The sequence below is a fragment of the Rhinopithecus roxellana genome, chromosome 5 (assembly GCF_007565055.1).
Source record: "Rhinopithecus roxellana isolate Shanxi Qingling chromosome 5, ASM756505v1, whole genome shotgun sequence".
NCBI lineage: Eukaryota > Metazoa > Chordata > Mammalia > Primates > Cercopithecidae > Rhinopithecus > Rhinopithecus roxellana.
In genome coordinates this window covers 149405225-149431320 of record NC_044553.1, presented here as the reverse complement: position 1 = coordinate 149431320, position 26096 = coordinate 149405225, and the positions used below count along the sequence as shown (strand labels likewise).

The 26096-nt window shown below is 36.1% G+C and overlaps 1 protein-coding gene across 4 annotated transcripts in view; it reads left to right on the top strand.

Moving 5' to 3' along the window:
* The window catches only part of RPS6KA5 (ribosomal protein S6 kinase A5), a 201529-nt gene that overhangs the window by 135881 nt on the left and 39552 nt on the right, over positions 1-26096 (top strand). For 2 of the 4 annotated variants that reach the window (XM_030929948.1, XM_030929949.1), the window contains exons 6-7: positions 13669-13752; positions 16560-16663. In XM_030929948.1, coding sequence (XP_030785808.1) covers positions 13669-13752; positions 16560-16663 — 188 coding nt within the window. Of the gene's footprint in view, positions 1-13668; positions 13753-16559; positions 16664-17437; positions 17591-25461; positions 25721-26096 lie in introns of those variants that run through there. The other 2 variants (XM_030929950.1, XM_030929951.1) reach the window with 2 other exon arrangements.

Below are 26096 nucleotides of genomic sequence, written 5' to 3'. Positions count from 1 at the left end.
TATATTTAATCTTCAGGAATTTGCTTTTTATGTATGTTTGATGTTTCTACTCATGATATTATACTTATCTCTGTATATATATTAGTAATTCAAAAAATCCTGGAGTACTTACCATTGCCAGGTATTGCACTAAACCCTAGAAATACAATGGTGAACATAACAAATTCCTTAACCTCCTGAGCCTGTATTCTAGAGATATTTGTCAAGTATTCATATAATTATTTATGGGTTTTTTGTTTCTTTTGTTTGTTTGTTTGTTTTTTGTTTTTTTTTTTAAGATGGGGTCTTGGTCTGTCACCCAGGGTGGCAAGATCTTGGCTCACTGCAACCTCTGCCTCCTGGGGTCAAGCCATCCTTCCACCTCAGACTCCCAAGTAGCTGGGACTCCAGGCGCACGCCACTATGCCGAGCTAATTTTTGTATTTTTTGTAGAGACTGGGTTTCACCATGTTGCCCAGGTTGGTCTTGAACTGATCTCAAACAATCCGCCTGCCTTGCTTACCCAAAGTGCTGGGATTATAGGCATGAGCCACCGTGCCCAGCCCATATGATTATTTATAGATAATGGTTTGCAGCCTAGATTACATGCAGGTTAAAGTAAATTTATTTTAGAAACTTTAAACATATTTTATGATAATGAAAATTTGCTATTTTTACTGTTCTGTTCTCAACCAGAAAATTCGATCAGGCTCTTGAGATTCTGAAAATAACGAAACATTTCTAATGTGCAGGCTAATATATATCTTCCATAGAATTTTTTTGGTAGTACAGTTTTACAAACATTTGTTGAGTTCTAACTTCAAATCAGAGAATTTGGTAGTTATTGGATATTTGATTTTAATGTTGGTGACTTTAAAGACAGTTAAAAAAAAGTGTTGGTAAAGTGATAATAGCTTCAAAATTATGTCTGTTCATATTTATAAGCAAATAATGTCAGAAAGGACACATTCATGTTTATGCTTAAATATGGTATATGCATTCTGTTTTTATAATTTAACAGTGAGCATTTGAAAATTTTCAAAACAGATCATTAACATGAATCCCCAGGTAGATAAATACAACCATAAGGTTCAGTTAAGAAAAATAATGTGTTGACTGAACAGTACAGAGTATCTGTACTTAAAGGGAAAAGACTCTGGATTTACGACTATTTTTCTCTTTCCAGAAGTAGAAAAATCTAACCTTGCTCAATTAAGATAATGTTATTTATTGATTAATTCTTTGAACAATGGAAGAGGCATTTTAGTTAGGGGGATATTTTTCTGGTTCTCTATTTCCTAGCTTTGGGACATGAGGCAAGTTACTTAGTCGTTAACCTCTCTGAATCTTAATTTCATCATCTGTAAAATAATATTTATCATACCTAATTTATAAGATTGTCATACAGACACAATGAATTAATGCTTGTGAAAGTACATTTTAAAGTGTAAAGCATTATATCCGTTCTATTTTTGAGAAGTACTGTTTACATTTCAGATTACTGTGAGCAAAATTAAAATATACCATTGAGAATTTAAAATTATTCTCTTTATTTTCTTACATTCAAGAAAGTTTTAAATTACATCTTTCTCTAATAAATGCCTAGCTAATCATGCCACTTTCAAGTTTCTGCTCTTTTAATGTACGTATCTCAAGATGTGTGGGTAAGGGTCGGGTTCCATAAAGAGCATGTTTGCATTGAGAATCAGATAACCTAACCCTAAACCAGCTTTTTAGTTACCTCTGTCTCCCTTCCTGATTGATTTGTATTGACATGTAGTCATGGTTTTTTTTATTTGCATGTGTCCTGAAAATCTATTTGGTCTCTGATAATAAGCCCTATCAGTCATTTGCCAAAATCAGTGACTCTAAGATAATTTAGTTATTTCAAGGTAAACATTGAATTGGAGGTGTTGGGAAAATAGGAGACCTAGAAACCAAAGTGTTACCCTGTTGCCCCAGTTCTTCCTCTCCTAAAACACTGTTACACAATATTCAGATGCTAACGCATTAGCTTGAGCCATTCATTAGTGAATTTTTTTTCCCCCAGATATCTGAGCAGACCTTTGATTCCCCTCCAAAGGATTGGGGGTAAACAGGGATTGCCTACCAACTGTCTGCTTCGCAGATCCCTTTATAATTATTCTTATGGCAGAAATTTTTGACTGTAGTAAAGTTTATTCATAATATGATTTTTTTAAAGGTAGATTCAATGTGAGTAACAACACAGAACAACAGGGACAACTTTTGAAATGAGATTATTTTCACACAAACTTCCAAATATTATATATTCCATTTGTTCAAATAATGTTAAATATGTATTTTTAAATTTACTTGATAACTATATTTAGCAGTCACAGTTTATTTTTATCTATTTTCTAAGAAAGAATTAAAATTATTCAAAACTATGCTGAGTGTCAGGGACTTTAAAGCCCATAAGGGAATTTAGCAAAAGATATCCTAGAATAATAAGAATGCATAAGTGTGAATAATAAATGTTTATATTTTCCAAATTTCTCTTTAAAATGTTATGCTATAAAACAATAAAAATAGAAAATGATATAACTGAGTTTATGTGCCCACTATTCACATTTTCAGTTATGGAAATTTTGTAATTTTTTTTCCATTGATTCAGTGAATATTGATTGAACATCTCCTGTGATCCAGGCACTGTTCTGTCTCAGTGTTGAGATCTTGTAATGAATGAGCAAAGTGGATGCAAATTCTTCCTTTACACAGGGAGGCAGACAGTAACAAATAAGTATTTCTGTAGTATGTTAAATAGTGGTAAGTTGCAAGACAAGTATAGTAGGAAACAGGAATAGGGAATAGGGTGGCTACACTTTGAAATCAGGTGGTCAGAAAAGGCCTCACCAAGGTGATAGTGCAATAGAGACATGAAGGAAGTGAGAGTGAGCCATGTAGATATCTCAGGAAGGAGATTTCTAGTTAGAGGGATCAGCCAGTATTAAGGCCCTTTAAGATGGGATTATGGAATGAGTGAGGGTTAGAGGCCATTGTAGGCATACAGAATGAGTGAGAGTTATGGTAGTAGGAAAGGACGTGGAGGTGATCATATGGAAGAAGGATTGTACAGATCACTCAGGACATTGAAGATCATTGTAAGGACTATGGCTTCTTCTCTGCACAAAATGGGGAGCCATTGGGTAGTTTTGAGTAGAAGAGTAGCTATCTCCTATTTTGGAAGAATAATTCTGGTTGATAACTGTGATAATCCTGTAGTGGGACAAGTGTGGAAACATGAGGTCCAGATAGAAAACTGTTGCAGTAATCCCAGCAAGAGATGGAACTAGTCTAAACTGTGGAGTAGCAAATTTTAGGACTATTTTGGCATTAGATCTAATGGAATTTTTTAATGAGTTAGATGTGGGGTATGAGAATTCAGAAGAAATCTAGTGTAGCCCCAAGGTTTTTGGCCGGAACAGCTGGAAGGATGAAATTGCCATCAACTAATATGGGGTAGGCTGCTGATGGGGAGATATCTGGGGTGGGGAGAGAAGTTCAGTTGGACAGGTTAAGTTTGAGACATTTATTAGACACACAGCAGAGATGTTAAGCAGTGGGCTATATGAGTCTGGAATTTGGGAGAGAAGTCTGGTCTGGATCTATGAATTTGGAAAACAATGTGGGTTGTCTCAGAAGACAAGTGAAAAAATGTTTCAAGGATGAAAATGATTAACTGTCATATGCTATTGTTAGGTTAAATAAGATGGGGACTGAAGATTGAGCATTGACTGACTCAGAGTTAACCTTAGGAAAGAGAATACCAGTAGCCTTATTGTCATCCACATATGCAGACAACTTGGGGTTTTCTGTTAAAAGGAATAGTGAAATTCTGTGAAGAGCATAGCAGAGGATGAAGTGAGGTCAAAAGAGGGTTTTTTCCCCTAAGATGGGAGAAATTACAGATGTCATACACTAGTTAGAATAGTCCTGAAAAGGAAGTGGGGTAGATATACTAATATCTACCACCCAAACCCTGATATCTACCTCCTGTAATAATACAGCAGATAAAGTGGGAAATTGCTGGAACACTGTCCTTGAGAAGGATAACATCAAACGCATAAGTGAGTTTGTGCGTGATCATGCTACTAGTGCTTAATGAGTAGCATGGTCAGTTCATGCTTAGAAACTGAGGAAAGTTGAATTACTAGGCACACGTGGTTGGAGGTTAAGTGGTATGTACTGGCAGCTTATAGAAGGTCTTCTCACTGAGTGTGAGGAAGGGAATGGACACATCGAGATTTTAGGAGAAAGGAGATGATGTAAAATAACCAACTAACAATGTGGGAGAGTGAACAGATTAGGGAAATGAATGTGTTTGCGGAGTACTATTAAGATCCACGTGAGATTCCTGATCATGAATTTAAAGTGAAATTGGCTGGGCTCATGCCTATTATCCCAGCACTTTGGGAGGCCGAGGTAGGTGGACCGCTTGAGCCCAGGAGTTTGAGACTAGTCTGGGCAACACAGTGAGACCTTGTTCCTATAAAAAAATAAAAAAATTAGCCGAGCATGGTAGCACGTGCCTGTATTCCTAGCTACTTGGGAGGCTGAGCTGGGAGGATCACTTGAATCTGGGAGGCGGGGAGGGTGCAGTGAGCCAAGATCCTGCCACTGCACTCCAGCCTGGGTGACAGAATGAAACCCTGTCTCAAATGAGTGAGTGAATGAATGAATGAATGAGTGAATGAATGAATGAATGAAATTGGCCAACCTGATTGTACGGTTTTCTCCAACAACGTGTAGCTGCACTGGTACAGGTAAAGAGTATGTGGTGGATTAAATTTAATTGTATTTTAGTACCCTTACTTCATGTGTGTGTATCCATTAACAATATATATTATGTATGTTTTTTACATGTACGTATATGACATATTCTATTGCAAATTGTTTTTTATTTGACCTATTCTTGAAATTTATCCAAGTTGATAAATGGGATGTTTCATTTATTTTAACTGTTGTATAATAATCCTTTATATTAGTTATCCAGTCTATCTTTTCTCCTACTGAGGTACATTTTGGTTTTTCTATGTTTTCCTGTATCACAGTGTTGCATTTTTCCCCTGATGTTATTGATTTGTTGGAATTCTTTAAGTATTATAGATACCAACCCTTTATAACTATATGTTTTGTAAATTTCTTTTCTAAAATTTTAACTTGTTTTTAATTTTGTTTAATATTTTTTGTCATTTAGCATTTTAATATCCAATGTACTAATCTTTTCTTTTAAAGCTTATTTTTTTAATTAAAAAACATTTTAATTGTGGTTAAAAAAACACAAAAATTACTATCTTAACTGTTTGTAAATGTATGGTTCAGCAGCTTTAATAATGCTCATTTTGTTGTATAGCAGATCTCCAGCACTTTTTCATCTTGCAAAATTGAAACTCTATACCTTTTCCCCCTTCTCCAACCCCTGGCAGCCACCATTCTACTTTCTATTTCTATGAGTTGGACTACTTACGATATCCCATGTCAGTGGAGTTGTACAGTATTTATTTTATTTTTGTGACTATTTCACTTAGCATAGTGTTCTCAAGGTTCATCCATGCTATAGCATGTGACAAGATTTCCTTCTTTATTAAGGCTGAATAATATTCCATGGTATTTATATGCCACATTTTGTTTATTCATTTACCTGCTGATGGACATTTGGGTTGCTCCCACCTCTTGGCTATTGTGAATAATACAGTGAATGTGGTTGTGCAAATATTTCTTCAAGAGCCTGCCTTCAATTCTTTTGGATATATACCCACTAGGGGGATTGCTAGATCATATGGTAATTCCACTTTTAATTTTTTGAGGAACATTCATACTATTTTCCATAGCAGCTGCACCATTGTACATTCTCACCAGCAGTGCTAAAAAGTTCCAGATTCTCCATATCTTTGCTAACACTTGTTATTTTGGTGTTTTTGTTTTTATAGTGGCTATCCTAATGAGTGTAAGTTGAAATCTCATTGTTATTCTGATTTGTGTTTATCTCTAATCATTAGTGATGTTGAGCATCTTTTCATATGCTATTAACCATTTGTATGTTTTCTTTGGAGAAATGTCTGTTAGAGTCCTTTGCTCATTTTAAAATCAGGTCATTTGTGGGTTTTGTTGTTTGTTGGTGTTCTTTGTATGTTCGATATATTAACTCCTTATCAGATATATGATTTGCAAATATTTTCTCCCATTTGCAGGTTGCCTTTCATTCTGATTGTTTCCTTTGATTTTCAGAAGTTTTTAAGTTTGATATAGTCCCATTTGTCTATTTTTGCTTTTGTTGCCTATGCTTTTGGTGTCATATCTAAGAAATCATTGCCAGATTCAATGTCATGAAGCTTTTCCTATGTATTTTCTTCTAGGAGTTTTACAATTTTAGGTCTTACATTTAGAGTATAAAATCAGGTGGAATTACTTTATATTTTTAATACAGATAACCCAATTACCTTTTAAGTATTTGTTGACTAGTCAGTTCATCTTTTCTCTGCTTATTTAAATGCAACTTCTGTCATATAACTAAGTTCCCATGCATACTTATGAGTCTGTTTTTAGGCTCTTCACTGAATTTCATTTGTCTATTTGCCTCACCCTGCATCAGAACCAAAATATCTTAAAACATCTGGCTGGCCGGGGTGGTGCCTCACACCTGTAATCTCAGCACTTTGGGAGGCTGAGGCAGGAGGATCACTTGAGGCCAGGAGTTCAAGGCCAGCCTGGGCAATATAGCAAGACTTCATCTCTACAAAATATTTTAAAAATCAGCTGAGTGTGTTGGTGCATGCCTTTAGTCCCAGCTACTCGGGAAGCTGAGGCAGGAGGTTCACTTGAACCCAGGAATTTGAGGTTGCAATGAGCTGCGATCATGCCACTACACTCCAACCTAGACAACAGAGCAAGACTTTATTTCAAAAAAGAAAAAGAAAAAAAAGCTGTTACTTTATAGTTAAGTCTTGATTCTGAAAAGGTGAGGTCTTTTTCCTCTTCACCCTCACCCTACCTCCCTCTCCTTTCCCCTGACCTTCCTCTTCCCTCTTCACTGTCTATTCTTTGCTTTTTGTGTTCCTCCACATGAATTGTGGGATCTAATATGTAAATTAATTTGGAGGGAACTACAATTTTTGGATATTGACCTCTCCAATCAATGAATTTGCATCAGTGAATGTTCAAATCTTCCCGTTTATTTAGTTGTTTTTTATGTCTTTCAAAAATATTTTGTACTATTATCTGTAATATTTTATACATATATTATTAGACTTATTTCTATTTATACTTTTTGTTTCAATTGTAAAAATTATCTTTAAAAACTGGAATATTTATGTTTTTCTTGCCAGAGCATAGGAATGTTGTTGACCTTATACATAAAACATTGAATTCTTATTAGGTGCACAAATTTAGATTGACTTGGATTTTTGTATAGATGACTACATTGAAAAGAAAAAAGTCAGAACCACTATTTGTAATAATGGCTTTGTTTCTTTTCATTTCTCACACTTTTTAGTTTCTGTGTGTTTGGGGATGATTATTTTGTTTGAGTTTGGCTTGGTTTTATTGCTTTGTCTACCAAGTTTTATATGTATATGTGTTTTTTACATTAAAGAACATGTGTTTTAGTCATTTAGTATGGTATTTGCTGTAGGTTTTTGGTAGGTAAATTATATTTTTAGTATCTAAGAGTTTATTGTTATAGGGAAATTCTTATGGTTTTTCTCTTTAACCACATAAGGATGCGAATTATATGAATAGATTTTTGTTTTCAGTGTTAGACCATCTTTCAATTCCTGGAACAAACTTAACTTTCCATGATGTATATTTTTTATACATTGCTGGATTTTATTTGCTAATATTTTACTTAGGATTTTATTTTCTAAGTTGACCTATAATTTTCCTGTATAAAATTGCATTTGTCATATTTTAGTATCAAGGTTGTCCTAGCACCATGAAATGGATTTGGAATGGTTTATGTAAGATAAAGATACATTTCCACTAAAGGTTTGTATGGATTCACTTTCAAATCTGCCAGTGTGTTTTTTTCCTTTTTTTTTTTTTTTCCCATTTTAAGTGAGTACAAGTAGCTTTTCAAATAGTGATTTAATTTTTAAAATACTTACAAGTATATTTAGAGTTTTTATTTCTTCTTGAATGTTACATTTTTGTAGAAAATTGTATTATCTTTTTAAATTCTTTGACATCAGTTTCTTCAGAATTTCCTTACTTTTAAAAACCTCTGTAACTATAGTAATGTTTTCTTTTAAATTACTGATATTATTCATTTGTTACTTTTCTTGATGCTTTGTTAGAAGTGTCCCTTTTATTAGTCTTTTGTAAGAGAGAGCTTTTGTCAAGCCTTCCATTTTTTTTGCTTTCTTTGATGAAGTTTATTATTTTGTGCATTTTACTTTCTATAAACTTCTTTCATATTCTTTTTCTAAGCTTTTAATTTGGACATCTAGCTCACCAATATTTAATCTTTTAAAAATAAAACTATGAATTTTTAAAAATAGCTCTAGCTGCATCCCACAAGTTCTTATATATAGTATTTTTATAGTTATTCTAATATTCATTGTCACCTTTTCTTTGAGTGGTGTCTCATACCTGTATCCAAGCACTTTAAGAGTCTGAGGTGGGTGGATCACTTGAGCTCAGGAGCTTGAGACCAGCCTCGACAACATAGTGAAACTGCGTCTGTCTACAAAAAGTACAAAAATTAGCCAGGCATGGTATCATGAGCCCAGCTACTTGGGAGGCTGAGGCAAGGGGATCACTTGAGCCTGGGACGGCCTGGACAACATAGTGAAACTGCGTCTGTCTACAAAAAGTACAAAAATTAGCCAGGCATGGTATCATGAGCCCAGCTACTTGGGAGGCTGAGGCAAGGGGATCACTTGAGCCTGGGACGTCCAAACTACAGTGAGCTGTGATCACACCACTACACTCCAGCCTGGATGACAGAATGAGACCTTGTCTCCAAAACAACAAGAAAAGAAAGAAAATAAAAAAGATGTATGCCTGAAAGACTGTGTTTGTATTCTCTAATTGACAGAGGATTTTGGATATTTTCATGAGTATCATTCAAATCTTGAATATCTTTACTAATATTGTTCCTTCTTGATCTGTCGGTTTATAAGAAACATATGTTAAAATACCCAAGATGATTGTGGATTTGTCCATTTCTCCTTGAAGATATCTCCATTTTTATTTTATTTATTTTTAAGGCTTTTCACAAATTTTTGAGGATATTCAAGCTTGGGAATAGAGTTATTTCCCTAGTGAAGTGTTCCTTTTATTATTTTGTAATGTACATAATTTTAATAAGTCTTTTGCTTTAAAGTTCATTTCTCCTATTAATAAAGATACTCCAGCATTCTGTTGGTTAGTGTTGTCTGATACAACTTTTTCCATCTCTTTACTTTCGATCTTTCTTTGTCATTATGTTTTAAGTGTGCCTTTTGTAAATAACATATAGCTGGATTTTATTTTTTGATCAAGAGTTTCTTTTAACTGGTGTGTTATGATACCTGTATATTATGATTACTGATATATTTTTATTTCTCTTTTTTTGCTTTGTGTTTCTCTTTGCTTCTGTTTTCCTTTTTTCCTGTCTTCTATTTAAATGACTAAGATCTTTTTATTTCATGTCCGCCTAATGGTCTAGAAGTCATGTATATTCTATTTCTATTCTTTTAGTAGTTATTACCCTGATTTTATTTACTTATTTATTTTTATACACAAGGCATTTCTGTAATATTACCCTGATTTTAAACTTGCGCTCTGACTTAACAGAGTCTGAAATTATCCATTATCTCTCAGACAATCATGACCACTACAAGAACATTAGAATGCTTCAACTTCAATTATTTATCTAATTTTTATATTATTTCGTATTTTAGTCCTACCTGCTGAATTTCCACAAGTTAATCATTACTGTGTACTTATTACTTTTATAAATTCAATGCTTGTTTATATTTACTTACACATTTGTTTTCTCTGCTTATTCTTGCTTCTTGCATCTGAGTTTTTTCTTTCACGTTCAGTTTATTTCTTTCTAAAATACATACTTTAGATTTCTTTTCAGCAAGGATCAATGATTAATAAATTCTGTCTTTGTCTTAAAATGCTTTATTTTGCCCTGCATATTCACTGATAACTTAGCTGCTGGGTATAAATAGATCTAGGAATGGACCTGTGAGATATATATATATTGAGAGATATGTAGATATAGATACAGATACACACACATATACATACACATACATATATATATGTCTCTCTTTTTATTGTAAAATAAAACAGATTCAAAAACAAAATAAATGTATGGCTCAGCGAATTATTATAAGGCAGCACCCTTGTAACCACCACTCAAGTCAAGAAATAGAATGTGGCCACTCAGGAATATATTTTTATTTAATCTGCTTAGGACTTTTGCAACATTCTGGGTAATTTTCTCAAATTTACTAAGTCTTTAGTAAGTTTTACTAAGTCTTTTTTTTTTTTTTTTTTTTTTTTTTTTGGAGACAGAGTCTCACTCTGTGGCCCAGGCTGGAGTTCATTGGTGTGATCTCTGCTCACTGCATCCTCCACCTCCCAGGTTCAAGCATTTCTCCTGCCTCAGCTTCCTGAGTAGCTGGGACTACAGGCATGTGCCACCATGCATTTTTAGTAGAGACAGGGTTTGAGCTGTGTTGGCCAGGCTATTCTCAAACTCCTGACCTCAAGTGATCTGCTCACCTTGGCCTCCCAGAGTGCTGGGATTACAGGTGTGAACCACCATGCCCAGCAATTTTACTAAGTCTTGAGAAAATTATCCAAAATGTTGCAAAAGTATCCTCTAATGTACTGTCTTTCTTTAGCTGTATCTAATACGTTTAGTCTGCCTTTTTTATTGCCTCATTTCTCTATTTGCACAGCTCTGTTTCTTTTTCTCCTTTTTTTTTTTGAGTCAGGGTCTCACTCTTTCGCCCAGACTGGAGTGCAGTGGTGCGATCATGGCACACTGCAGCCTCGATCTGCTCTCAGGTGATCCTCTCGCCTCAGTCTCCCAGGTAGCTGGGACTACAGGCATGTGCCACTACGCCCTGCAAATTTTTAAAAACATTTTGTAGAAACAGGGTTTCACCATCTTGCCCAGGCTGTCTTCTTTTGTGTCTTTTATCTTTTGCAGCATGCTGGTCATTTACAGATTGTTTTTCCACTGTTTCCAGTAATCCTTCTATTTGTTGTATCTGTGGAGTCTAGTTCACTTCCTTAGTAATATCAAGACATCAGGGCTTTATAGGAATTCTGGTCAGGCTAAGTTGTGAGAATATCTCTGGTTCTGTCATGTGTCCCGGGGTGTCACCATGTTTGGCCAGATTTTCCTACTTCTCCATACCATGCGGAAGAGTAAATTCAGATCTCAAATCTAAGAAGCATAAACCTAGGGATTTAAGATCACAGGAGGAACTTTGTTCAACGAGGGTCTAGAAAGAAACAAATGAGTGCTAGCAGGTGAATTTATTTTTCTGTAGTTTGTTTTCACTGAAGTTTAGCTTTTGTTGGTTTCAAGGTTTATGCAAGAGTGGTAATTCTAGCCCATCTCATTTGAGCTGACAGCCTCATCTTTTATCCTCACAGGGTATTAAAACTCAAGTTTCTGGATTGCTGAGACCTGTAACAACTCACCTTTCCTCCCTTTGTGTAGCCACAGCACTAGGTCATATGCCTACCTCTCTGGTTTTCTGTACCCACTTCCTGGCTGGCACCCAGGAATTCCCCTTTCTTTCTTGTGAGCCTGGTCTTTGGCGGTTACCAATGGAATATGTAATCCTTTTTAAAAATAAAACATTTCTAGATATTTGTGTGGAGATTTGCCAACATTAAGAGTCTTTCTAAGTATGGGATGAGAAAAAAAAACTGTTTTCATTGGTAATTTTACACCAGAATTTATCTGTCACAGGCAGATATGATTAGGACAAAACACTGGCAAATAAAAGCTAGGAATTAATTCATCAAAGTCTTTACTGAGAAATACTTGAGTCTGGCATTTGAGTTGCTATTGGGATTCCTCCTTAGAAGAAAACCATCTTTTTATCCAGTGTTATTGAATCCTTTTCTCTAAGGAGCAATGAAGCCTCCTTGATTGGCTAATCACTTAAAACACATGAGTATTCCATATTAATAATCTGCTAGTATGTTGCACACATCCCACTCCTGCTAGTTTTGTTCATAATCAAGTAAATTTTCATTCACAATTTTTTTAACTGTGATGACTAATGTTGCTTATAGTATGGGCATAAATGTCAAATAGGTTGTCTCCTTGAGAAAATTGTTACTTGAAAAAAGTATTGTATTTTGAACAAATAATAAACCATAAGCATAGCAGAATTGTTACCTTGAAGTCTTTCCTGCTCCTGTCAGAAACTCTGGAATATGTTTTATGGTACATCCTTCCCCTGTCAAATCTCATCAGTTTGTCTTCTTGGTACAATTATTTTAAGGCATTATGCATCTTCGTAGGCAAATAAATAAAAATTCAAAAGTTACAATTGGTGATATTTTTACAAATAGAAAATAAACTCTTAGGAAGTTTAGGCAGAGACCTAAAAGTTAGAACCCAGAGGGAATAACACAGGAGGAAGCAAATATAGATTTAGAAATACAAGATGGGTAAGATGACAAAGGTTTAAAATAATTGAGAGAATTAAGAAATGTTTGTCTTTGTTTACTACTATTCTCACTGATTGGAACTTCTCAACACTTAAGCCTTAATTTTTCTATCTTCTGGAATTTCTATCAAATAAATAATTATTTTTTAATGTATACCCTATCAGCTCCTCCCCCAAAGCACCAGATAAGCTAAAATGAATTATAAGAGAGGCCAGAAATTACATGGAAAATGTAGAAGAAATATCTTATAAGCACTTAACTTGGGGTGGTTGTGAGCTTACTCTAAGTTGAGATAATAAATGAGCTACATAATTGCATAATTGATCATCTAAAAAATAACTTTTTAGGTTAACTTTCAGGCATGATATATTAGCCCTTTTGAATTTTTAAAATTCTATAATAAAGAAACATCTGCCTTTAAGAAATAATGTTTTTTTAAGATGGTTTTGTTTACCATCGTTAAACATAACATTAACATTGTCAAACCGACACAAGATGGTAAGGTAGAAAAAAATTTTTTATCCTTTTTTAATCTTTGGGTTTACTATTCCCACTTCTTAGAATTTGGTATTTCCTCCCTCTTCAGGTTTCCCAGTGTTTTCTCAGTCTTGCCTAATAAAGTCATTCAAACTAATGTGTTAGACAGTTCATGTTGCCTTACTAGGACTATTTGCATTCTTAAAAAAAAAGATTAAATCAACAACTGAAATATACACACATACAAAAAGTGAACAAGAATGAATGAATGGATTCATGGAAAGGATGGATGGATGGATGGATGGATGGATGGATGGATGGATGATGGTACCATTTCATGCATGAGAAGTCTTTCTGATGGGATAACATATACCCAGGACTCATATTAAGTAGATGGTGGTCTGTTCCAGTGAAGAGAGGGTCTGTCAGGTAGATTCTACCAGTACTTTGCCACTATAGTGTATCTCAACCACTGACATGTATTATCAACTTTCTTCTTTTGTCACTTGTCATACTAGCTTGAAATCAAATCCCTTTTTTGTTTGTTTGTTCAAGACTGAAAGAGCATATTCCTTTTGTGGAACTATTGAATACATGGCACCAGATATTGTCAGAGGGGGAGATTCAGGACATGACAAGGTATGTTCTATTTTTGATGCTTCTTTATATATTTCTATAAAGTGTACTATAAGAATCCTAATTAACAACTTAAGTCATCTCTTCAACAGAGCCGTCTTTCTGGTGTTGATTGTCCTACCTTCCTTTTTTTCTCTTTTGCTTTGTATTCCTGAACACATTATGATATCTAGTATTTTGGAGGAAAAAGATAATAGAAAGGTTAGGACATTCTAGATTTCCCTTCTAAAGGTTTTATTGGTGAGAATTGTGTTTTATTTTATAGAGTAACAGTCTTATTAAAGTTGAGAGCTTAAAACTAGTCAAATAATTTTTATTTTATTTCCATTGAGAGAGCCTATTTCTTAGAGTACAAACTGTGACTCCATTCTTTTAAAAAATTATGGACCTGTAATCCCAGCACTTTGGGAGACCAAGGTGGGCGGATCACCTGAGGTCAGGAGTTCGAGTCCAGCCTGGCCAACATGGTGAAACCCCATATCTGCTAAAAATACAAAAAATTAGCCCAGCGTGGTGGTGAGTGCCTGTAATTTCAGCTACTCGGAAGGCTGAGGCAGGAGAATGTTTGAACCCTGGAGGCAGAGGTTGCAGTGAGCAGAAATCGCGCCATTGCACTCCAGCCTGGGCAACAAGAGTGAGACAGTGACTCAAAAAAAAATTACTTACTTATTTTTGCATGAGACCATGGCCTTTTAGGATGCAGCTGAACCACAGTGCAATACAGAATTGTCACTGCATGTAAAACTGCACGTTGTTCCTGTTTGAGTCGTGATGAATGGTTTTGGACAGTATTTTTTGGCATTTTTTAATTTCTCCTAGAAAAACATTTGGAAACATAGTCATGTGTATTACCTTTAGTTAATATTTGCTTTTTAAGCTGTCACTGAGAGGTCAATGAAAAGGGAATCAGTGATATTTTCTTATTCCCAGTTTCTGCCTTTAACTTTCCAGAGACACTGGAGACTGTTGATTATCTTCCCAACAGAAATAAACATTTTAACAACCCTAGGAGAAAGAAAAAATCCTGAGTTCTAGATAGTTTAAGTTTGTTTTCCTAAGCCCTCTAAAAAGCTCAATTTTTTTGGCCTCCTCTCTTCCCTTTGTATGTGCAAAATGAAGATTCTAGAAGAAACTTTCTAAGTAATTATGTTACAAAATCTAGGTCGTGGATTTTTTCTGTATTAAAGGGTACAAAATTTGTTCATTTTTTAAACACTTCTGTTTTATTAATAGCTTTATCCAAATAAGGTGTTCTATTTTTTGGTTCCCCATCTTTCCTTCTCCTGCATTCCCTTTCAGAGTCCCACATATGCAGTTCAGATGTCTGGCCGTGGAGAATCTCTGGTCTCCTTCCTGATGACTAATCATATATTTAAAAGCACGTTCTTCAAGTTTGTGTGCTATTGGTTTTGGGACCCAGGGCTAAGAATCTGATTGTTGATCTCTTGTCATTTGAAGAACATGGTTTTGAATCCAACAGCAAAACATTCTGAGGGTTCTGACTCAAATGGCAGTCAAACTGCTTGTATAAATAGAAGAGTTTAATTGCTGGTTTAGTTTGCTTCTTGATATTCTTTGAAGCTGTTGGGGAATTTGGTAGGAATTTATACCTGTTAATTTGAAAATTATCTTCAAAGACCTAATGGAACCAATTTTCACATAAGAAAATCTTGTATTACTCCTAGAATTTCTACCTACCTTAGGTGCAGAATATAGGTAGTCAATAAATATTTTTTCCCACACCTGGAACAACCTGACAGTTATTAAATTAGATAATGTATGCAAAGTGCTCATCATAGTGCCTGGCGTGGGGAAGATATTCAGTAAATACCTTTGCTCTCATGATTTTAGTCTTCCTGATGTGTTTTGTATGTCAGCACTCTGTATTTTCTTAATATTCTAAGCCCATAAATTTTGTCACCTCTCTGAAACTTAGGCCCCGGAAATTCAAAGCAAATAGTTTGAAATTTTAACATCTAGTTAATATTTCTCACTGGTGTACACTCATGTGTTCAACAGTTATTAAAATTCTGATTTGCCTAATTACAAAAGAAGTAATTTTCAATACATCAAGATTCTTTAGGCCAGGCTTGCTGGCTCACGCCTGTAATCCCAGTACTTTGGGAGGCTGAGGCAGGCGGATTGCTTGACCCCAAGAGCTTGAGACCAGCCTCGGCAACGTAGTGAGACCCTGTCTCAAATAAAATAAAATAAAATATTCTTTAAATTATGTATAATTTGCTATGTTCTCAGTTCAGGTAACTGCATTTATAAATTGGTTTCCAAATTAGAACACATTTTATTTTATATTATTTTAGATCTTCCCATCAGTGAAGACTCTGAGGTTTATGTGTGATAGGTTCTAGAAGAAAAATTGATTTAGGTAGTTAGGAAAAGATAACATACCTTTCCTTGGATGTGGTATTTTTTTTTCATTTTTTTGTTCTTTGATTTTTGGACATTTCATAAGGCTCACTGGAGCTGAATACTTTAGTTCCCTATCATAAGCCCAAAGAAATATCACCTACTTAAAATTTTAAAAATTTATATCAGGTTTAAATTTTTTTAATTAATCAAGGTAAATGGTTACTAGTTTAAGAAATAACACGCTTTCTGTGCTGAGGATACTTGGATATTTGTTCTCTAGATGTCTTTCTTGAATGTGCTAATTTAATACTCCTTACATAGAAGGAGGTGTACAAAATCATTTTTTAAAACATTTTCCTAATAGATAGCTTCCTTCCTTTTTTCTTTCTTATAAAATATTTTAGTTGATAATTCTATAAAATGAAATTATTGTTGTTTTATAGGCAGTTGATTGGTGGAGTTTAGGTGTTCTAATGTATGAATTACTAACTGGAGCATCTCCTTTCACTGTTGATGGAGAAAAAAATTCCCAAGCTGAGATATCTAGGTAAGATTTGACAAAATAAAATAAATGCCTTGTTTTCTCAAAGGAACTGATCACATTTCTACAGTTAGGCTGATGTAAACAATACTTTTTTTAAATGAGGATAGACAAAGTGATGTTTATGTAGTAAATTTTCTTTTCTATCATATAGCATATAGATATGTTACCTTTATATTTCTTTATACTGATTGTATGTGTCCAACTGAATCTGAAGTTTAACTTATGATCTGTAGTGTCATGATTTTGGTGTGCCCCAGAGCACTTAGAATATCGTCTTAAACTTAGTAGATACGTCATATATTGAGAAGTTTATTTAATGGATACTTTTTTCTCCACTGTATATGTAATTTATTTCTTTGTGACTTTAACATGAAGAAACAGTAATGGTATTTTTGAACTCATGAATGTAGGCTCAACAGAAACAAATACCGTAAAATTATCCTCTTGTAGGTCTCAGAGCATTATTCTCTTATTTTTCCTTCATAGCAGCTATCACAGTTGCAGTGTTACATTTTTGTTTATAATTATTTGATTAATGTCTATCTGTCACACTAGATTGTAAGCTCTGTGAGAGTAAGGGACATGTCTGGCTTTGATTCTCAGTACTTGCTATATAGAACTCCGTAAATATTTGAGGGATAAAATGGGTTAATGAACAAATAAGTAAATAGTGACCAACATTATACTAATTACTAGTTATGTTTTTGTCCTGTTTTTACTTGAATTTTATAACTTTGAGAACAGATTTGGCATTAAAAATTAAAAATTGAGATTCCACTTCCAAAGAAGATGGAATAACAGGGACCAGATTTACTTTCCTGCCTGAAACAATTTTAACAATGGGCAAAATACATGAAACAACAGATTTGAAGACATTGGACATCTGGAAGTGAAGGACAATGATCTTTGAGAGGCGGAAAAATAAATGAGGTGAGCCCTGTGATTGCCCCAGCTTACTGCCTTGAGAGCATTTCCAGGCTACAAAACCCAGACGCAGTTGAGGAGGTGGAACTGAGAGTCCAAGAAGATCAAGACAGCTAGCATTTGCAGGCCAGAGCGTGGGAGAGAAGAGTGGCACCCAGAGGGAAGTCCAGGGATGTGCGGAGGTATTCAGTTGAGTATTGGTAAGCACACAGTGAGGAAACTATTCCATATAGTTAAGATGTTATTTCTTGCCAAATTGAACTGTAGATTCAATACAGTCACATTTCCAGGAGGCATTTTTTTTCTTTAGAAATTGACCACCTGGGTCTAAAATTCATTATGAAAATGCAGAGGACCTAGAATAGCCAAATTAGCTTTGAAGAAATAGAAGTCTTGAAATAAACTTTGTTCTAAGTTACAGTAATTAAGACATTGTGGTTTTGGTGTCAAGACAGACAATTGATCAGTGGCAAATGATTTTTGACAAAGATGCAAAGTCACTTCTGTAAAGATAGTTTTGAACAAATGGTGCTGGAACCACTGGCTGTCCAGATGGAAAAACGTGAACTTCAAGAAATGCTTCATACCATATAGAAAAATTAACTCAAAATGGATTATAGACCCAAATGTAAAAGCTAAAACTATAAAACTTCTGGAAGGAAACATAAAGGAAAAACATTGTGAGCTTGGTTTAGGTAAAGATTTCTTAGATATGACACAAAAAGTGCAATCAATAAAAGAAAACATTAATAAATTGGACTTCGTCAAAATTAAATATTTCTGCTCTTCAAAGCTGTTTGAGAGAATGAAAAGACAAGCCACAGACTGGGATAAAATTTTAAATCATATGTCTGCTGAAGGACTGGTATCCAGAATGTAGAAAGAATTCTTAAAACTCAAGAAAACAAACAACCGCGTTTAAAAATGGGCAAAAAATTTGAACAGACAATTCACCAGAGAAGATGTGTAGGTGGCAAATTAGCACATGAAAAGACTATCAACACCTTTAGTCTTTAGGGAAATGCAAATTAAAACATCAATGAAATACTGCTATATACTCAACTAGTATGGCTAAAAATAAAGAGACTGATAATACCAGGTGCTAATAAAGACATGGAGGAACTGGAACTTTCATACACTGCAAGGGGAAATGTAAAATGGTATAAAAACTTTAGAAAATAGGCAATTTCTTAAAAAGTTAAACGTTACTCACCGTCTGATCTGTCCATTCCACTCCTGGGTAATTACCAAGGGAAATGAAAACATATGTCTATATAAAAACTTGTGCATGAATGTTCATGACAACTTTATTTGTAATAACCAGAAACTGGAAATAACCCAGATATCTGTCAACAAGTAAGTGGTTAAACAAATTGTGGTTTATTCATACAAATGGAAGACTCCTTAGCAATGAAAAGGAATTTATCTAAGACATGTGCGGTAGTGCACCTGTAGTCGCAGTTGCAGAGGAGGGTGAGGTGGAGGGATTGCTTGAGCCCAGGAGTTTGAGGTCAGCCTGGGCAATATAGCAAGACCCTATCTCTTAAAAAAAGGAATGATTTGTTTATACACTTGCAAATGGATGAATCTCAGAATAATTACACCGAGTGAAAGAAGCGAGAAAATATAGAATTTATACCATATGATTCCAATTCTGGAAAATGCAAACTAATCTACAGTGACAAAAAGCAGAATAGCAGTTGCCTGGGGACTGGGATTGGGGGAGGTCAGGAGAGATTACAGTGGAACATAGGAAAACTTTGGAAGGTGAAGAGTATGTTTATTATCTTGATTGTGGCAATGGTTTCACAGGTGCATACATATGTCAAAACTTACCAAACATAGAACATTTTCTTCCATGAAATTAAAAAAAATACAGTTATATACTTTGTGTATGGGAATTTTATTGTACGTCAATTGTACTTCACTAAAACTGTTAAAAATTTAAAGTGTACCTATTCCAAGACAGGCTAGAAAAATGATTTCTCACTGTTTCAGTTTATTTAGTGCCAAAGTTAAGTGAGCAGTACTTCTTTTTAAAATCAGAGTGAGTTAAAATCACACCTCTTATGAAAAATTATAAATATGACTTTGTTTATTTTAAATTGATTTTTTGGCAGTTTGAAAATACCTCAGAATATAGGAAACTGTGGCCACGGTCCTGAGAATTTGGGTCCAGTTGCAAGATCATACCTGTCATGGTGACAGGTACTAAGGGTGGCCTTAGCTTGACAACATTAAGTGGTGGCTTCTCTAATTCCCTTCTCTGATTCCACATATACAGGCAATCTTTTTAAAATAATTTTCCTTTCCACTGTAGGTCTGAGTGTGGAGAGAAGTATATTGCTTATGATGGCAAGAATATTCTGAACAAAGTAATGTTCACGTTTAAATTGCTTTTATTCCCTTTATATTAATCAATTGGCATTCTGGTTTTAGAAAGAGAAAGAGAGCCTGAATCAGATTGTCTAAAACCTTACAACTAAAGCAAATAGACTTTTCAAGAATTTAAATAGGATTCCTTCCCTTTAATCAATTAATTATCCACTTTGTCATGGTGTCAACCTGTAATTTCATGGTTTGTGTGTGTGCGTGTGTGTGTGTGAGACAGAAATTTACAAACAATGTGATAACTAAATTACCCTACACTACATTTTCCTTTCAAAATAATCATTCTGAGTATCTTTCCTGGCATAAATCTTTTTTTTTTTTTTTTTGAGGTGGAGTCTCGCTCTGTCGCCCAGACTGGAGTGCAGTGGCCAGATCTCAGCTCACTGCAAGCTCCGCCTCCTGGGTTTACGCCATTCTCCTGCCTCAGCCTCCCGAGTAGCTGGGACTATAGGCGCCCGCTACCTCGCCCGGCTAGTTTTTGTATTTTTTAGTAGAGACGGGGTTTCACCGTGTAGGAGGAAGGAAATCTTATATGTATCATTTAGATAAATGTGTCATTATCTGTCCCCTTTTTGTCATCATTGAATTTTTCCATTCATTAATTATTATGGTCTTCCCTGAACTCTGCATACTTTCCATATTTTTTGTTTGAAATGATTCAAAGTAATGTATTATCTAAGTTATCTGTTTGCCATTTTTATCTACAGGTAGCCTAGAATAAAAATGTTTTTCCAGTATATCATATTTCAAAATATGCTAAGAACTTACAATGAGAAGAATCTTAGAGTCCAACTTCTCCCCTGACGTAAGAATCCCTTTGTCTGTGAGAATCCCTGATAGTTTTGCCATCATGGAAAGGATGGAGCTTATATAAGGTGTTTTTAAGGAAGCTATGTTCATTAATGGACAACTTTAGTTTATGAGTTTTCCCCCACTTAAACTGAAATTACTATTTTCTCATTTCTGAATGTTGATTTTGGTCCTGCCTGCTCAAGAACATGGAATAATTCTATTATTTCTTTCCAGACATTACCTTAAGGATAGTTTTATCTAGGATAAATCTTTCTAGTTCTTTTAGCTATTCATTAGAAGTCATTTCTAGATTTCTCATATCCTGATACTATTTTGGACAAATATTAAATTATCAGTATTATAGATTGGAATGACTGGTTTTTAGCTTTTCTGTGAGTCTGTTTCTTATTTTTTAAATATATGTACCTGTGCTTTTCTTACGTGTCTTACACTAGCTTTTATTTTATTTGTTAAATTTATTTTATTTATTTATTTTTTTAATTTTGAGATGGAGTCTCACTGTGTTACCAAGGCTGGATGTAGTGGCACGATCTCGGCTCACTGCAACCTCCACCTCCCAAGTTAAAGTGATTTTCCTGCCTCATCCTCCCCAGTAGCTCCATTACAGGCATATGCCACCACGCCCAGCTAATTTTTGTATTTTTAGTAGAGATGGGGTTTCACCATGTTCGCCAGGCTGGTCTCAAACTCCTGACCTCAAGTGATATGCCTGCCTCAGCCTCCCAAAGTGCTGGGATTACAGGATGAGCCACTGTGCCTGGCTTCCATTAGCTTTTATTGCCCTTCTGTATAGAACATCTTTTAGGCCAATGGCCACTCCCAGTTCCTTGCCATGTGGGCCCTTCTAACCTGACAGCTCTCTTTGGCAGAGCCTGTGAGCTGGAAAGACAGTAGAGTCCACTAGGAAGATGGGATGCCTTGTAACCTAATCATGCAATTGACATCCTGTCATCTTTCTGTACCAAGTATTGGTTATACGGAAGGCACTAGGTCCAATCCACAGGTAAGAGGCTGTGAATGCAAATATACAGTGCTCATTGGAGCCAAAGTCTGCCTACCATGAGCCCTTTACAAAAAAGATTGCGAACCCTTTGTCTAGGTAATTAATTTTGAGATATGTTGCTTTTGGAGTCATGTATAGAGTAACTACAAGTATCATTTTTTTTTACCCTGTTTTAAGAAGAAATCAAATGTATTATTTTTCTTGACTTTCTTAGGTCTTTACGATAAAATCCTTTATTGGCATATTTTGTAAAGCCTCCTTGATTCTTAATTTGCTGGGGGTTTATTCTTTTCATCCTCATTTTAGGTATTTCTGTACCCAGTATGAGCATCTATGTTTCCCAGGGTTTTTTGACTAGTTAACCAAAAACTTTCTAAGTTTGTCACAGTAGCTACTCATCTACACATTCATCTACAGAAGGCAATTGCAGCAGCTTCAGACTAAAGTCCAGCAACAGGAGGGGATGGCAAGGAGAGGACAGGGTGAAATGGCCCTTCCTTTGGCACTCATACTCCTCAGCTCTGTATCTTCTTTCCTTTCTCCATTTTTTTTTTTTTTTTTTTTTTTTTTTTTTTTTTTTGCACTGCTTCACTGTACAACCTGTTGGGGTGAATCATACTTCATTATTAATTGCTCTGAGGCACTCCCTAGCAGGGTGGAGCATTTGGAGTCCTGAATAAAACCTAGGGACAGGTCAGGTGCAGTGGCTCACGCCTGTAATGCTAGCACTTTGGGAGGCCGAGGCGGGTGGATCACCTGAAGTCAAGAGTTCGAGACCAGCCTGGCCAACATGGCAAAACCCCATCTCTACTAAAGATACAAAAATTAGCCAGGCATGGTGATGGACGCCTGTAATCCCAGCTACTCAGGAGGCTGAGGCAGGAGAATCGTTGGAACCCAGGGGGCAGAGGTTGCAGTGAACCGAGATTGCACCACTGCACTCCAGCCTGGGTGAAAGAGTGAAACATCATCAGTCAGCCTATCATTTCCCAGACCTTAGTCTCTCACCGGAGACCTGGCCCTCTGTTGTTTCCCCGATGATGCTGCAGTGTAGATTCTTTGCCACCACCTCTGTACACCACCCCAGCCAGTTCTCTACTACTACAGTCAACCCAGAGTCAAAGGTCAGCCTCATACATACTGGAAAGGGCCGTGAAAGGAAGAAGGTAGCCTTCTGTGTTCACGACTCTGTCACACATTTTGGTCTCTGGATGACCTGCTGTTTCTCATGTATTTATGGTTCTCCGTGGCCTCCCAAAGAACGTCTCATCGCTTTGGGTGATAATTTCGGCTCTATACTCTGGCTGTTGCTCTCTGCCTCCAGCTCTTTTCAGTTTAGCTTTCTCTTTGGAATTCCTTGCATTAAAGTCTGCTTCTGAACTCCAAACAGTGTCTTAGTTTTATTGTAACATGCAGCCACTTGGCTCCAAGGAACCCCCAAAGTCTGGGTTTACCACTGTCTTCCATCACTATCATCTTCCCCCTGTTAGGGAAAGGTAGCCTAATGGCCATAATGGAATGAGTGGAGAAGTAAAGGTTTAACAGCATTGTCTGGGCTACAGAAAAAAAGTGTACAAAGGAAGAGAGACAGGAAGAGGTCTGGCAATAAAAGTCATACTAAATAACTTTTAAATCTTATTTAAGACACATCCAGGCATGTCTAAAAGCCAGTCTAGTAGCCCCACCAGCAATCTAACTGTACAAGAGCCTAAGGGTGAGGACCCCCAGCAGAACAGCTTGGTTCACTAAGGAAGCCTGAGCCATTCAGAGAAGGGCAATTTTTGGTAATATCTATCACTTTTAGATAGAAGATGCTATAGATTAAAAAGAAAACAAAGCTCTTTTCAGCAAAATCTTTGCAGTATCATGCATTCATCTTTGGTTCCCCTAACTTTGTAAGAAACAAGTTTTTTCCTTCAGTCTCAGAAGCGACGGCAGGAGTGTGCACCTCTCAGATGGTTTCCCAGGCAGTGTGATAGGAGACCTGTTTAGCATACTGGGCAGAAGAGGGAAACAAGATGCTTTATGTGGCCAGCCACAGTGGCTCACACCTATAATCCCGGCACTTTGGGAGGCTGAGGGAGGGTAGATCACTTGAGGTCAGGAGTTTGAGACCAGCCTGGCCAACATGGTGAAACCCCGTCTCTACTAAAAATACAAAAATTAGCTGGGCCTGGTGGCGAGTGCCTGTAATCCCAGCTACTCAGGAGGCTGAGGCAGGAGAATCGCTTGAACCCAGGAGTTGGAGGTTGCAGTGAGCCAAGATCGCACCACTGCACTCTAGCCTGGGCAACAGAGGGAGACTCCGCCTAACAAAAAAAAAAAGATGGTTTATGTGACAGGGAAGAAGAGTATTTATAGCTTACGTAAGTCATGCCGTGGGGACAACTCCAAGAGTTACTGGGTGGGTGAAACTTTTGAGTGCAGTCACAGATTCCACAGAGGCAGATAAGTATACCAGCCAAATAATCTCAATTTATTATTAATGACCTGGCTGGTATGGCCTAGGAAACACAGGTTAAGTGGATCAAGGAAGAACTCAGTAACACCAAAAGGGAAGTGACAGCCTGTCTCATAGCTAAAGGAAGAGAGACTACTATAGAGTGACATCAGCAGCACTGTTCACCTGGGGACCGCTGTGTGCCAGCCTTTGTGCTGAGAAGTCACCCACGTTACATTCTGGAATCCTCAGAACCCTGAAAAATAAGTGGTAGCATATGCAGTTTTACAGATGAAGATGTACATGTGTCTTTGTGTGTTCACTAAAATATAACTTGCCTGGGACTCAGAGCTACTGTGAGGTTGGACTGGGATCAAATATAGAGTTACTGGAAAGTTGCTCCATGCTGTCTTCACGGGTAACATTGTTTCCATTCTGCTGTTTTCTTTCCAAGTCTGGCAGGTGCTTATTTCAGGTAAAGGACTGGGAAGTACTGGCCCACGGACTGCAGGAATTGATTTCATGAAATCAGTGGAGTATTTGTTGAATAATTTTTTACTAAGGAGAAAGAGAAACAGAGGGCAAAGTCCTTGTCCTAAGAACACTTATATAGCATTTGGGAGGATATGGAATAAATACATGAAAATACATAATATCAGGGAGTTTTGACTAATGTCTGAGTGCTTTTAGGTAAGAAGAATGCTGGGGGAGGACAAAGAAGGTTTGGTTCCCTGGGGCTGGGCTGTCAGGGAAGCATTCATGATGGAGATGCAGACTGTGCTGGATAGAAGAGAAAAGATGGTGGGGAAGTACCCATAGTGGCACATGGGAGGTTCAGGACTCCATTGCCTCCTTGCCACTCTGTGTACCCCTGCCAGCGGGTTCATGATCTTGTAAGAAAATTCATTTTATTGTTCCCACTTTAATGTCATGTTCATTATAGTTTAAGGTATGCATATGGGGTAAAGAGTCAATAATAACACCCAGAGACATATACTGTTAATGTTTTGATATATTTTGTTTTATTTTTTTACTTATATAATGTTGTACTCATACTAGAAATATAATGTTATATTTTTCAGTTTTTGCTGAAATTTATGTCATAAATGTTTTGTTCTCTAATTACAATACAAAACATAATTTTGTAATGGCTGCATAACATGCTATTGAGTGGATACACCATAATGCTTAACTTTTTCCCTAGTGTTGAACAAAAATGTAGATTAAGTGAAGTTTACTGAGAGCTGTTTCTAACTCAGGCAGGCACATAAATAATTTTATAATTCTGGGATCACATTCGAACCAGGAAGTAAAAGTCAAGAACATTAAGTCATGAAATGGAAAAGATTGTGAACTTTTAAATGGAGGACAAATAGAAATAAGTAAACAACCCATGAGAATGCATGCCATCTGCAGAAAAGCAAAAGAGTTATTTGCAGGCATCTCATTGAAACTGTGAAGAAGAAAGATCCTGAGTGGGCAAGATACAGTAAGTAGAAAACAATTTGACATTTATTTATTCACTAAATATTTGTTGAGGAGTTGCTATGTGCTAAGCAATGTTCTAGGCCCTGGAAATAAAGCAGTGAACAAAACAAAGAGAATTCTTACTCCATTAGAGCTTATGTTTTAGTTGGGAGAGATAAATAATAGACAAGTAAACATATGGTATGCATGAAGAAAAATAAAACAGAGCCAGGGGATAAGGAGTATGGGGTAACTGCTATTCTTGATAGGATGGTTAGAGCAAGCTTCTCTGAAAAGTTGACACTTGAACAAAGACCTCAGTGGGTTTAAGAAGTGAGTATCGCCAGGCGCAGTGGCTCACACCTGTAATCCCAGCACTTTGGGAGGCCAAGCTGGGC